At 39.3% G+C, this 13,549-nt stretch overlaps 1 protein-coding gene across 1 annotated transcript in view; it reads right to left on the bottom strand.

Annotated features, from left to right (window-relative positions):
- LOC113678699 (dynein axonemal heavy chain 8-like) overlaps positions 1-13,549 on the bottom strand; it is a 60,809-nt gene that overhangs the window by 37,240 nt on the left and 10,020 nt on the right. The window contains exons 7-26 of the mRNA XM_089210049.1: positions 11,478-11,654; positions 10,861-10,974; positions 10,484-10,591; positions 9,617-9,865; positions 9,126-9,323; positions 8,979-9,055; positions 8,626-8,725; positions 8,084-8,339; positions 7,351-7,538; positions 6,591-6,671; positions 5,661-5,897; positions 4,888-5,246; positions 4,289-4,406; positions 3,531-3,714; positions 3,229-3,416; positions 1,733-1,865; positions 1,375-1,610; positions 867-971; positions 316-429; positions 153-215 (exon numbers count right to left, since the gene is read on the bottom strand). Of these exons, the coding sequence (XP_089066175.1) occupies positions 153-215; positions 316-429; positions 867-971; positions 1,375-1,610; positions 1,733-1,865; positions 3,229-3,416; positions 3,531-3,714; positions 4,289-4,406; positions 4,888-5,246; positions 5,661-5,897; positions 6,591-6,671; positions 7,351-7,538; positions 8,084-8,339; positions 8,626-8,725; positions 8,979-9,055; positions 9,126-9,323; positions 9,617-9,865; positions 10,484-10,591; positions 10,861-10,974; positions 11,478-11,654 (3,285 nt within the window). The remainder of the gene's footprint in view (positions 1-152; positions 216-315; positions 430-866; positions 972-1,374; positions 1,611-1,732; positions 1,866-3,228; positions 3,417-3,530; positions 3,715-4,288; positions 4,407-4,887; positions 5,247-5,660; positions 5,898-6,590; positions 6,672-7,350; positions 7,539-8,083; positions 8,340-8,625; positions 8,726-8,978; positions 9,056-9,125; positions 9,324-9,616; positions 9,866-10,483; positions 10,592-10,860; positions 10,975-11,477; positions 11,655-13,549) is intronic.

Below are 13,549 nucleotides of genomic sequence, written 5' to 3'. Positions count from 1 at the left end.
CCATGTCTCGTGGTTTCTACTTCTTGTCTTTTCGTTCGAAGTGCACCAATCGAAATGGAGTATAGTGCCGTTGCCGCTCCCGCAGTTACTGGTTAATAAGCTTGTAGCACCTCTCTGAGCTGTTCTTTTACGCATTTCATTAAGACCATCACCTGGAAGGTATTGAGTCTGTCACTGGCCTCTTGAGGAGTAATGCCACTCACCATCGGCCCAATCTGAAACCCGTAAGCACGAGGCATAAGTGACAACAAAGAAACCGAAAAAAAAAAAAACGTCAAAAAGTATTTTTAAATGTTTGTCTGTAGAAATGCACACCTCGCTGTAGTCGCTCATGTAGTTAGAGGAGGCTTCGCGAAAGACCACGACTTTCTCTAGCAGGTCAGCTTTGAACTGGGGCTGAATCTTCACTAAGTGACTTTGTACTTGACCCTGTAAATAACAGAACAATGGTCATCAAAGTACGCAACAAAGGTACGGTTGTGGCATGCACAGTGACAAGTCATCGGAGGGTCCCAAAATGAGAATTTGTTCCGAAAAAAAAATTAAAGCGCGAATTTAAGCTTGTTTAAAAAGTGTGCTGGCTTTGGAGGGGAAAATGGGTCGAAACAACTTGCTTAAGAAGTAATACACAAGAAGCGGTGTCTCGAAAACATAAATCTTGTAACACTTACAATAATGATAGCGGTCATAACGTTAAAAAAGAAACAATCCAACGCAGCCCAAACGAGTATGACAAGGTTCAAACAGTACTATACTTCATTTTCAACAAATTTCCTACTGTTATTCATTGTAATCGAAAAAAGCCACGTATTGTTTTGCTATGGGTGTACACATATAAATCCGGTATTAGAGGTCTTATCACTCACCGCCTGGGCAAGAAGTTTCTCAAAAGAGTATCTTAGGGTGTCCACGCCTTCTACTTCTTCACGAGAAACGGAAACCTCGAACTTGTTGAGCATGGAATAAGCTTCCTGAAGTTTAACACCGAAAAAAAGCGAGCATTCAGCCGTAGCTAACAATCAAATGTATCAGTTCAGTTCTAGATAATAGACAACGTCAAAATGTGGTATGAAAATCTAGTTATCACACGAGCTAGTAGATGTTGATTTAACATCACTAATTTGCCTCAATACATTCAACTGATCTAACATTTTTCCACTCTGAAGCATTCTCAAATCAGCAAGTGATTTATGCTAAGCTTTTCTTGGAAAAGTTTGGCAAACCCTTTTCAAAACGAAGCTCTTATTGACAAAACAAAGAAAATAATATTTCTGAGACGTCTGTCGCATGTCTGTATTACGACAGATCACAAGCAACGATCAATCCCAGAGAGTGAACTAATCAATTCATGGTAAATTTGAGTAAATGGAGTACCTCTATAGGACCAAGGATCATATCAATTCGAATCTCATTCTGCCTGATATCTTCCAAGGCAGCCATAGCATTCCTGACATCTTCCAAGTCGTTGATCTGTCGGGCGAGCCGCTTGCTGTAATCTGACACAAACTGTGTGATCTCGTCCATGCTATGTTTGTATTTGTTATTGATGCTGTGGCCAAAAAGAAGCTTCCATGCTTTCAGCTCCACTCGTAAGGCGAGCTTAAACGGTTCTGCAGAAAAACGTAGGGAAATCGTAGTCATTGTAACCAATTTAAAAGTTAGTGCTAATGAGAGGTTTCAGATTGATTATAGAAAACCTAGAACAAAAGGTTCTTATTACAAGCAGTCTAACCTGAGAATAACTCAATAGCTCCGTGACCCACTCTGAAGGAAGGTTCAATGTTTTCAACGTCCTGCTCTATAACCTGATATTTCAAGATCTCGCATTTGAATTCTGACAAAATTGGATCCGAAGCAACGAAATCCTACGAAGGAAGAGTATCCAATTCAGTCAGCATCATTCACCTCTTACGCACCAATCGTATCTCACGGGATTTGGGGTTCTTGTCACCACCATAAGGCTTTCAGTATGTGCTGAAAATTACGCCACACTGTTACTTATACTAGATTATCCACACAGAACAGGTCTACGGGTTGCAAGCCTTCAACTGCACCAGGTCCGCGTTTCTCGAAAGTCCCTGTAACCTAACGGGCCCTTTAAGCTGTTCTCTTTTCCTTCAAGATGGGTGTTTCAAAAGTTTTGTAGAATTATTCTATAAAATCATCAATTAAAGAAAGCAGATGAACTGGTTGGGATACCAGAAAATGCTTTTCTATTCTTTAAATTTTGGAAGACTCTTTCTCTTCTCTTAACGGCCTCCAACCAAAAGTCATTTCGTAAAAAGACGCTTTAAACAGCTCATGAAGGCGAAAAAATACCACAAATGCGTCGATTAACATTTCATTTAACATTATTGAGACATCGAGACTGAGATGTGATTAAGATATGCAATTTTCAGAGCTTTATTCCTAACTCTCATAGATTTTGTTGGTCTCATGTCAACAATAACCACAAACACATAGTGTGGTCTGCCTATGCCAGGACTTTCGAGAAACAGACCCTTGGTCTGACAGTTAACTTAAGAGTTCAAGTCATGTCATAAGATCTCGTAAGTCTTAACTTAGTCAGGTGCACAATAAACTTCTTTGGTCTGAGAGAGCGTTCGATAGTTTTACGATTTCTAATCTACAATTAAATATAAACGTTTACTCCATTTTCAAACAGTGCCAACCTGGCTAAAGGCGAAGTGGATTAATTACTTTAAAATGACGAAGGTTGATGTTTCTGAAGTGTCACAAGAGAGTTTTTCTATTTCCAATTTTTCCTCTCCTTTGCTGACAATAGTGTATCCGACTTAGCTTCAGAAAATTATATACGATGGCTTATCAAGGAACAGGTACTCGCCAGTATTTTATTCTCTTCCTTAACGTGGGCATGATATGCTCGGAGAAGGAAAAAAAACAATATACTAATAAGCATATATCAATATCTCAGTGACAGCAGCCAAAAGTTTCTCTAACGTTTGGAATCTATGAGTGAAACATCCCTGGAGCGTGTGCCTGAATCCCATACGCCGATTTAATTAATTGCACAGATGGTAACGATTCTTGACGAGACGAATCCACTCGACCAGCATCAAGAGAAATGAGGGGACTATGTCCTGGAGGTTTTCCAATATTTAGAGTTTAGCTAACTGTGCGATAAACTTAAGCGCAGATTTGACAATCTATAACTTTGATACAAGAATGATTAGTTTTAGAACGACCTTGATGCAAATGCGTACTTACAGCTACAGTCTTTTCTTTGTCTTCATCCCACACGTGGTGAAACTGTGTGAACGAGTCAAGACATGTCATCACCTCAGCCTTGGTGGAACTGATCACTGAAGTAAGTACCATCAGCAGTTTAGTAATGTCTTTGTGCTCTGCAACGCTCTTGTAGCAGTTCTTAAGTTTGGATGCTGGAATCTCCTCCGCTGCATGCAAAACCAAACATACCTTAACACCTTCATTGACATACACAGAGACGATCACTCCTGACATATCTAAGCTGAGACACGCCGGTATTAAAATTTAAACAAGACACTTACTGGAATCATTAGCTCGAACTGTCCGTTTAATGCGCCCAAGAGCACCATCGTCCTGTGCAGAACTAGTTTCCGTGCATTTAAACCTCTTCTGCCCCCACTGGGCCACAGACCGGGTAACATCCAGCACCGCTTGGGTTGCTTTGTTAAGGGCCTGTTGGACATCGTCCAGGGTGGGTTGTACAACCTGTGCGGAGAGATAAGGGTGGTGTGAAATATTTCTTCTAATAATTAAGACGAAGTTCATATTAATAGTTAACTTTGACATCCACAAGCTCATAAAAGATCACACTGCAATTTAGGTTAATTTTTTTCACAATTCTTTTCTCCAGTGCTACTGAAGGAAACAAAGCAATGAGGCAGTGGTAAATAATAATGACTGGTCGAATTTCCCAATGAATTAGACTGTAATAAATTAGTTGGACCAATTATTATAACAATTATGTTCATCGCTGACTAGGAACAGTTCGCGTTCAGACGGCTGATTGCAAGAAGGAAAACACAAATCATTTCGGCACGTTAATCTACTACCATTACAGCGATCATAGCGTACTGGATCATATGTTCCCCTTGAAATATTGGATTTTTCAAGGATACACTAAAATAAGCAAACTATCACTCCTCAACGGCCAAATGTCGTTTTTATTCACGTGGTTTTGATTCCATATCGCACTTTCACTCGTGTTAACGCGCCAGTTCCGAACGATTATGCGAACTCGTAAAAAAAACCATGGTATCAAGGTTCGATAATCAATATTTACCACAAGTGGAATGACCAGAGAAATATCTGCCTTGAAAAAAGGAGCCTTGTTATAAGTGTTTGCGGGCAAATCACTGGACAGCGAAAACGTCCCCTTACCATATGTTGAGCGTGCTGTACTACAGAAAAAATAAAAAGGTGAATCATGAAACAAAGACAATAGATTTAACATCAGTAAAATCATCCCAGTAAACCTAACAAGGTTCTTACATAATAGATGTTGGCGGTAAAACTATGCTATTACAGTTTAAGCTTTATGCCGTCGTGAAACAAGCATGTAAAGTCATCATTCGCCGGCGTACGATATATTGAAAAGGAAGATTTTAAAGGGTCTTAAAAGGTTCTTATTTTCTTAAGAAATATGCGCCTATAATCATGCAAACTCAAAACTACAATACAAGAGCAAAATGTTGCTTCAAACGGGTTTATTTTCTTCGCATTCCGTTTTCCGAATCGTTCGGTAACACTGCTTGTCACACTATTCGACTCGTTTAACATGACACTTTCGAGACGTCTCAAATAAGGAACAAACAGTACTGAGGCTGCAGCAGAGAATTGTACATACTAAGAAGAATATAAAATAATTTTGATTAAACTTACTTGGTACAAAACAGTCTGCGTTTCAAACCATCCAGAGCGTTCCTTGTGGCTCGTAAAAGAGCCTCAAAATTGCGGTGATTAAAATACAAAATCAACTCATCAATTTCTTCATCGATAGTTTTCTCATCGGGTACTTTGGGTGTCCTTTCTCTCTGCCCCTCTTTGTTGTTCTCTCCGCGGCTTTCCAGTTTGCGATCTCTGTCTCTCTCCGAGGGCTTGGCAGACGGAGAACTGGGTCCCAATGCTGAAACACCAATCCTCTCCAAGCTTTCTACGAAAATGCTGGCCAACTCGTGAACAGCCTCTTCGATGCACAAGCTCATATGATCCAGAACCTTTCCAAGAGGCGCGCAGCGTTTCTTAAATGACAAACAAATTCTCTGTTACGATCTAGCATAAATCTTCCAAATGCAATCTCCTCTTTACAGCCATTGGAGGCAAAAGACAGGCGAAAGTGATCGGTCGGGTTTGCATTGTTTTTTTTTTTTCTCGTTTCTTGGATCTGCAGGAACTGGTCTTAAAAATCTGACGCCACTAACCCAACCAAAGAAATGCAAAATTGATACAAGTCACCACGCGGTCCTTACGTTCTCCCGCGTATTCATTTTGGCCATGTATATAATAGTCATGAACAGTCAATCAGGAAATTAAAGCCTTTGGCGATTACGCTATAGTCAAGGAGTCCAAGAAGTCCACTTCAAAATCAATGCTTTATTTTGAGGAATTCCTAATAAGTAAAACGTTATTGAAGGTAAATATCATAGCGAGTTTACTTGCGTTTCTGTTACGAACTCATCAATGGTCCAAGGGTCGTCACCAGGTAGTTCACAAAACACAGTTTCACTCATCTCTTTCAGGACTGCATCGATGCGTGCATCACGGATATCGTTGACTTGTTTAACCAGCAGATCAACTTCTCGTAACCGGCCGTACACGTTGGAAATGTAAGCAGGTATGTTGAGTGAATTCCAATTTAGCATGGTCACACCAGGACTAATCGCTACCTCCACCTACCAAAAGAAAACATTCAGTTTACGTTTTAGTTTTAAATCTTAAATCTTACTTACAATTGCATTTATTTCCGTGGCAAGCACACTCGTTGAAGAAAGATTATTTTCGATACATGGTCTAGCAAAGAAAAACTTGCCATGTGATTTGGTGCAGTAGAAAACCTCACGAGGGAGATTTCCCTTAAACTCTCAACGATTCCTTGACATGTGTCCACGCTAACTCATCTTCACTAGCAAATTTTGTTCTAAAAAGAACATAGAGGGGACTCTTTACTTCTCAAAGAAGAACGTGTGATAGTTTGACATCTACACTGCCAAGACAAAGTTGCTTAATTATGGCTATACAAAACTTTCTTTTCAAGGTTTAAGCCCAAAGGCCAAAAGGATTAAACTCAAGCTTACTATACAGCTAGTTTAAATGTAAAAAAACATTGTTCACTCGTGTTTTCAACTTGTAAGAGAGACTCGCATATATGATAATGACCGCTTTGCCATTAACCTGAGTGTGAAAAGAGTACTGACGAGACTTTGGGTGGGTTTCTACATTATCTAGTAACACTTTCAACATTAGAATGGAATGACTCGTGTACATTCGATTTTTTTTAAACGGGGCAAAATTGACAAAACCAAAAATTAACGTAAATATGTCTCAACATTGTACAACAGAAACTGCAATTAGATTAGTAAACTTACTCTTTGCATGTGGGGTAGCATCAGAGGCATAAAGATATTTGGGATCCTTGCGCGAACTTTCTTGACATCTTCCAGCATCATCTGTGAATGAAAGGTGCATGTACTATAGAGATTCTGGGTATTTGTCTCGAGACAACCATATTTTCCCTCGTGCTCTTTCATGCTTTTTATAATGATTAAATTCAGTAACATCACTGGAAAGAAAAGCTTTTCCGTTTCATGTCAAGAAGTACATTCAGTTTTGTTGTGTCTTGACTAATTTACTTTTCTCAGGGATGTATCACCAGCCCGATTTAAGCACTAATTGCACAGTGTACGTGTCAAGCTTGTAACTGGACAGTGTACGCGTCATATTCGTAATTGGACAGTGTTGTTGGTCAGTGAATGCATCATGCCTCTGTAAGTAGACAGTACGTGTCACGAACGCGTGTTGTGGTCACGCATTCAGCCGATTCAACCGTTGTTTCATGAAGACATATCACCAATAGCTAGTTTGTTTCTCAAAGTTTGTCATAGTCTGGATTAAGTGGTAACAGGACTTCGTGCTGTCCAGTTCTGTCAGCAATCATACTCGTATTTAAAAGAAATCGGACTCCCGCTTCGTGGTCGTGCGATTTTGTTAATCACTCGTATCAGTTACAAACCAACTTGAATTCCACTCAGTCCTATTACCCTTACAAATCGGGCTGGTGAAAACCAATCACGCTCGAGAACTTTGTCATAGATTTACTTCGATATACTTTTCTGATAAATCACCAACCTTTAGGTTACCATCCACCGTCTTAATAATATCCCTTCTTAAGAATATCAGACGTGCCGTCTCAGGTATTGGCAGGTTAAGCTTCATCATGTACTCAGTTTCACGGATCAATTGTATCAACTGAGGATCACAGTTTACATACAGCTCGCCCGTATCCGGATGTCGCACTAGCAGTGATGCTTGCAGTCCTAAAAATATGAAATATGAAAAGATCATTTTTCGCTTTCAGAAAATTAATAACACATCTATTTGAACTACGTCATTAACGAGGCACTTATTTCCCACGATGGAACTTAGTATGGCATTTGTTTTTCTCCTTGAAGGCGTACTGACTTTTCGGGCTACTATTCATTCAAGCAACAATGTACTAGGTAGGCAGACAATGGTTTGCGATGTTAATTTTTCCAGTTGAGAGCATTGTAGTCATCCTGTGACCCGTTCAAAAGCTGGGTCTTCCACTTATCATTTAGCCATGGAGCAAAAAAAATATGAAAAACTAAAAAAAAAAAAGACGGAGATTTATTTTCTGTTGCCGCGACCAAAGTTGTATCGTTTGCATGTACTGAGTATCTGAGCAACTGCGCACCTACCCCTCCCTTAACCCAACATTAACCCTAATTTGTTATTAACTGATTGTTGTTGGGTTAGGGGAGAAGTAAGTGTACAGTTGCTCAGATACTTACATTGATCCCAAATGCTGTAGACCGTCACAAACTCTAACATAGCCACACACCTGTTTTGGCTATCTCTACTTGCTTAAGCCAGCCCTTGTGATACAGAATCTCAAACTCGACCAGCACAGTCGCTAATTGATTGAAGTTGCGAATGATTTTATATGCCTCTGGTGTTTTTAAACAGCTTGAGTGCTGCTCAAAGATGTTCATAGGATTCCGTATGCGCCTCATGAGCTGCCGTGCCCAGCTGATGCGACCCGAGATAGGAGGAACATCGCGATGCAAAGGAGGATTTTCACAGTGCCGCTGGTACATCTGCAATACAATTTAAAGCAACCAGTGACACGCATGTCTTGATTAAGGACATACATTTTTTGCCTCGTGCTTTACATGGAGCAGTTTCTGCTACATGTGACAATCAGGACATTCTTAAACTCTGACACAAACGCCTGATCGTTAGGAAAATTGTCACATGGACTTGATAACGTGGTAAAATAATAAAAAATAATAAGCACGAGCAAAGCTGAGCCATAATCATACCTGACCAATAAAGGACAATTTAAATGACAACTTTCCATATCATAGCAATGATGGACCATACCTTGGATATAGCTTCCACTTCCTTGCCAAAGTGATGGAGAAGACTGGCATAACGGTCTTCAATATGTGCCTGCAGACTGGGAATCCCAAGCTTCCCAAATCTGAAAGGCCAAAAATATTAGCTTTTCACTCACTAGAACATTGCTTTCAACCGTTATAAAGGCGACAGTTCTCCTTTACTGTAGTGTTGCCATGAATATCTCGGATCTCTGGTGCGATAGATGAAATTATGTTCACCTTGTCCTTAGGAGGTTTAAAATGATGGGAATCTTTAGCCTGTAAGAGCTAATATTACCACCAACCACCTAGAAATTCTCTAAGGTACGCATATCAGTCATAAGAAAAATTACTCACCTTCCCAGCAGCTCCAAAGACTGTGAGATTGAGACAATCTTTTCAAAGCAGCCACTCATAAACATTTTTAAGTGATTCTGTCAAGATAAAATAGTCAATATTGACGCCTATAATCTATCAAATGAGAAAGGAAAGAGTTTCACAAACCTCAAAGTCGCTGATCTGTCGCCTGAATTCAGTGAAATCCGCCTCAAAATCCGGCTTCCTATGATCCAACGGGTCATACGGCTTTTTCTTCAACGCCGAGTATATTGACTGGAATCTGTTAGATATCGTTTCAATTCCCTCTATCTCAGACTCCGACAGAACAGAATAAGTTTCCAATGTATTCAGCACTTCTATGATCTGCAATAGCAAAATGGAACAAGCTCTAAGATCTAGTCGTTTGATTTGAATTCTTTTATCCTCTCTTCGTTTCACTGCATGATACCTGAGACCCAAAAACCTTGATCTGGAGTCCCAAAGAGCCTAGTATCATTGCACCATGCCTTGCCTAAATTATGCTCCAGTCGAAGTTCCATGGAATATAATTTTGAACATTGCTTTATTTAAAAAAATCTTCTAGGATTCCATTCCTCCTCCCTTGGCCTGTTCCACCCAAAGGTTCGTCAATGAAAGGTAACTAAAGCAGGACCCACCTGGTTCAAACGCTTACAAAAGGCGTCAAATTTGCCAAAGATGTACATCTCAGAAAATTCAAATGGTCTTATGGTTGGGTCCTCAGCAATTCGCTTCTTTGTCCGCTGGAAACACTTTTGATATTCTTGGTTTAATCTCAGACAAGCTTTCAGCTTCTCTATCATAGGCTGTCTAGGTTGATCCCAAACACGATTCACACCTCGATCAGTTAAGTAGTTCTTACATGCAGTAACCATTTGATTTGTTACCTGGAAAATAGCAGCAAGAAGAGCATAAATTAGCTTGAGGAGAGATCATGATCATCAATCAAAGAATAGTGATCCTATTCAATTAAATTTTTTTTGCCTCCACACTATTGGTAAGGACTGAAATAAAAATGTCAAAACTAGGGAAAATACAATAAATATTCCAGAGGACATTCTCCTCAATGTGATACATAAGATACTCTTTTTACCCTTTAACTCTCATGAGGGACCAAGACAGAGATTCTCCTTACAATATCAATACAATATCGAGCAAACAAATGATGAGAATAAAGAAAAATATCAATTGGGGGATTAATAAATTAATTCAATCCCAAATTCTCCAAATTATCATCACTAGAACTGTATGGTAGACAGTAAGGAGAATTATTAATGAGATCTTGGGAGTTTAAGGATTAAGTGGCCAATTTTCATTGTCACCTCATTTGATCATAAAACCAAATTATCTTGTAATACCCCTTAACTGCTGCAGCACCACAGCTTCTTTAGAAAACTACCCCCTTAATTCAATATGATGAACACCAAAGTTTTAATTTCCCTTTGAATGAAGGTTGCAACCAAAATCTCACACCCACAAAAGCAACATTAAAGTGCCTCAGTTACCTTTATGAAAAGTGATGTCATCCTTTGAGAGGTGTTGCAGTATCTTGATATGCTGTGTATCATCTGTATGGTATTGATTAGTTTAGGAATGCAGTCAATCATGGCAACCTATGAGGAAAATCACAGTTTCCAAGGTGAGGTAATTTTTTTGTAAACACAGAAACTTTTCCAATAAAGGTCAAATGACACTATTCAACAGATAAGTTGCTATCTAGCGGATAAGTGATACCAAAACCTTTGACACTATCCACCAGATAGAGATTTATCAAGCAGGTGGCATTATCCAACTTTTGAACAACCAAGCCTGATGTGCCAATTGGGCACACATGATTCTAAGAACCAGATGAGGCTCCATTGAAAATAAATTTGCTGCATACCGGGTCTGCATGATAGAGTGGATCACATTCCTTCTCCAAGGTGTAGAGGAACTTAACATTATCTTTGGCTTCATTAGCTGCATCTGTAATACGACAATCCAGCTCACGCCAAAACTGCCATCATAGAAAACAACAACGTAAGATTATTGAGTTACATACCAATATGTGTAAGACACTGCTTAGGATAGGTAAACCTTTGATAGAGTACAAGGCAACCCACAAACATATATCTAATTCTCTTTTGAATTTTCTCTTTAATTACCAGACCCTTTCATACAACAATTTATAGGCAAAACTAACACCAATCTCAACATAGTAACATTTTCTTTATTTTAATGATTGCTTGTTTTTCTATAGTTCTTGTTGCCTTTTTGAGTCATTATGTTTGGTAAGCACTATTGCCATACTTTGCTTTAGGTCTATAACAATAAATCAAGGTATAGTCTAAGTCCAAACTACATGTTGGTCACTAAGTTTTCTGTAAGTATTTAAATTGACTACTGACAAACCTGCGTCTTTAATAAGCCACAAAAAGGTCAATCAAAAGACTGAGTGACCTTCCATGTGATAAAAAACTATATCATTTAAATGTTTGTTGAAAAGATTCAATTTGTTACCTTGAGTGTTTTCGACTTGGCAATAAGCAGTATTTTTATGACTGCACGACACTCAGCACCCTTAATTTGTTCAACAAGTGAGTTGAATTTTGCCATTCTCATCTTCCAGTGTTCCAGTTCTGCCATAGGACCAGTGTCATCTGCCTCCTTCCGCATTTGTTCACTTTCAGCTAACACCTGTGAGACAAAAACATTACATTTTCATTGCATCGCCCAGAATGCTATTGTCTTTCGCGACATGTACTTGCAGTGCCCATTTAATCAGCGGGCAGCATAATAATTTGCATATTCTGAACTAGTCGGTTGTGATTGGTCAGCAGGTAAAGCTTTGGGAATACATGAGTCTCTTTGCAGATTTCAGCTGCAGTCAATCAAACGGTTGGATGCACAAGTAAATCCCAAGGTGACATAAAGTGAACAACAGCAATAATTAACAATAGCCATGCTCTTAACAAAGCGTTTAGCAAATTCGTTTGCAGCGAATTCTTATATGGACTGATAGACTCCCGTTGGTCAAAATGTTATCGGAATTATAAAAATTAGTATCATGAAAATAGAAAATAGAAAAAAGAAAAATTTAGAAAAAAAGTATCATGAAGAATCTACTTCGTTAAAATCGCTTCAATCGGTAGAGAAAAATATGAGCGATGCTTCCGACAACCGGCTTGTGAGTGCAATGATCGTCGAGATAGAGCTAGAGTCTATCTTGCGACAATAATAGGAGTGTGGTTTCCATATGATAGTAACGATTGCTGAATATTTCTGCAGCAATCTCAGCGATCATATCTTAAAAGCTTTTACAGTTTTTTAAGCATTGTCTAGTTACCACCTCAATTTCAATACTAATTAGGCGACGTGTGCGCGATTGTTTGCGGAGGCAGAGCTTAACATACCTTGATATTCTCGCGGGAAGTTTAAAATAGGTCACTTGTATTCTCGTGGGGGTCTCCAAAGGACAAATTTGGATAGAACACTACGATGCTTAGCAAACGTTTTCGAAATTCGCGTTTTGCGACTACTTCCAAAGTTTGGAATCCCTTGAAAATTTCTATGACGCTTTCTAGATTGTCAAATAAAAATAACCATATGGTAAAAGAGAAATCTAGCAATTGAGTGAAGATAAATTACGCCTGAAAGTGCGCTGAGATCAACTTCTCATACAAGCAGGATGCTAACATAGTCAATTTTCAAGGCAAATTTGCGACCTCTTCTAAAGCGCAAGAACAAAGTGAGAATGATACACTATTCAATTGAACTTTCTTCTTTAAAAGCCATATGGTAAAAGTAGCATTTGAAAAGTAGTTTATCCGTAAACGAAGAGAATGTAAGCCTTCCTCGACATTTTCAGCCCTTTTCCTTTATTGTTTGACAATCATTTTCTAATTAGCATTTAAATTTAGCGCCAGCGTCTCGATGAAAGTCCCGGATATGTCGCTGAATTCTGGGCGATGGTTACATGTGCATCAAACTATGAAACAGGAGGAGAGTTGAGTTCATCCTAGGGCCAAGAGAGTTACAGACTCAGCATTTTCCATGGTTTCCTAACAGTTTCCTACTCCCAGGTGAACAGAGGCTCCAAAAGAACACAGCCAGAGCTTAAACCATGCAGACTCTTCTCGACCCAAAAGACCCCTTTCAACAAACCACTGCCTAGGTCTCTTAGACAAAATGAGACAAGGTGAGAGAAATGACTGCTTTGTTTGAATCCTTTTTTCAGAAAAGAGGTGTTTTGTTTATGTCAGCAGACTGAGAGGTATGAGGGAGTTATGACGAATTCTGTATGCTTGAATGTCGCTTACTTCTCCACACTAAAAATGTTTTCTTTTTTCGTGTGTGTAAACCACAAGACTGAATTAATTGACAACAGTGAGCTTTATTTGCATGACTATAACATGGCGGTTCTCTCTTGCAGCCGAGCACGTTTTTTGTCTCCGCGCATGCGCCATCACGCACACCGCAGGTTAATAAGATTGCGGTCTAACTAGTCCCCAGATTCCACATACTGGGGGCGGGCGCGCGAAGCAATTCGTTTGCTTCTTCTGAGTGTTTCGACCTGTGGAATCTGCAGTTCA

The sequence above is a fragment of the Pocillopora damicornis genome, chromosome 6 (assembly GCF_964200805.1).
Source record: "Pocillopora damicornis chromosome 6, jaPocDami1.2, whole genome shotgun sequence".
NCBI lineage: Eukaryota > Metazoa > Cnidaria > Anthozoa > Scleractinia > Pocilloporidae > Pocillopora > Pocillopora damicornis.
The sequence above is the reverse complement of the archived record's forward strand: the minus strand, read 5'-3'. Positions and strand labels throughout refer to the sequence as shown.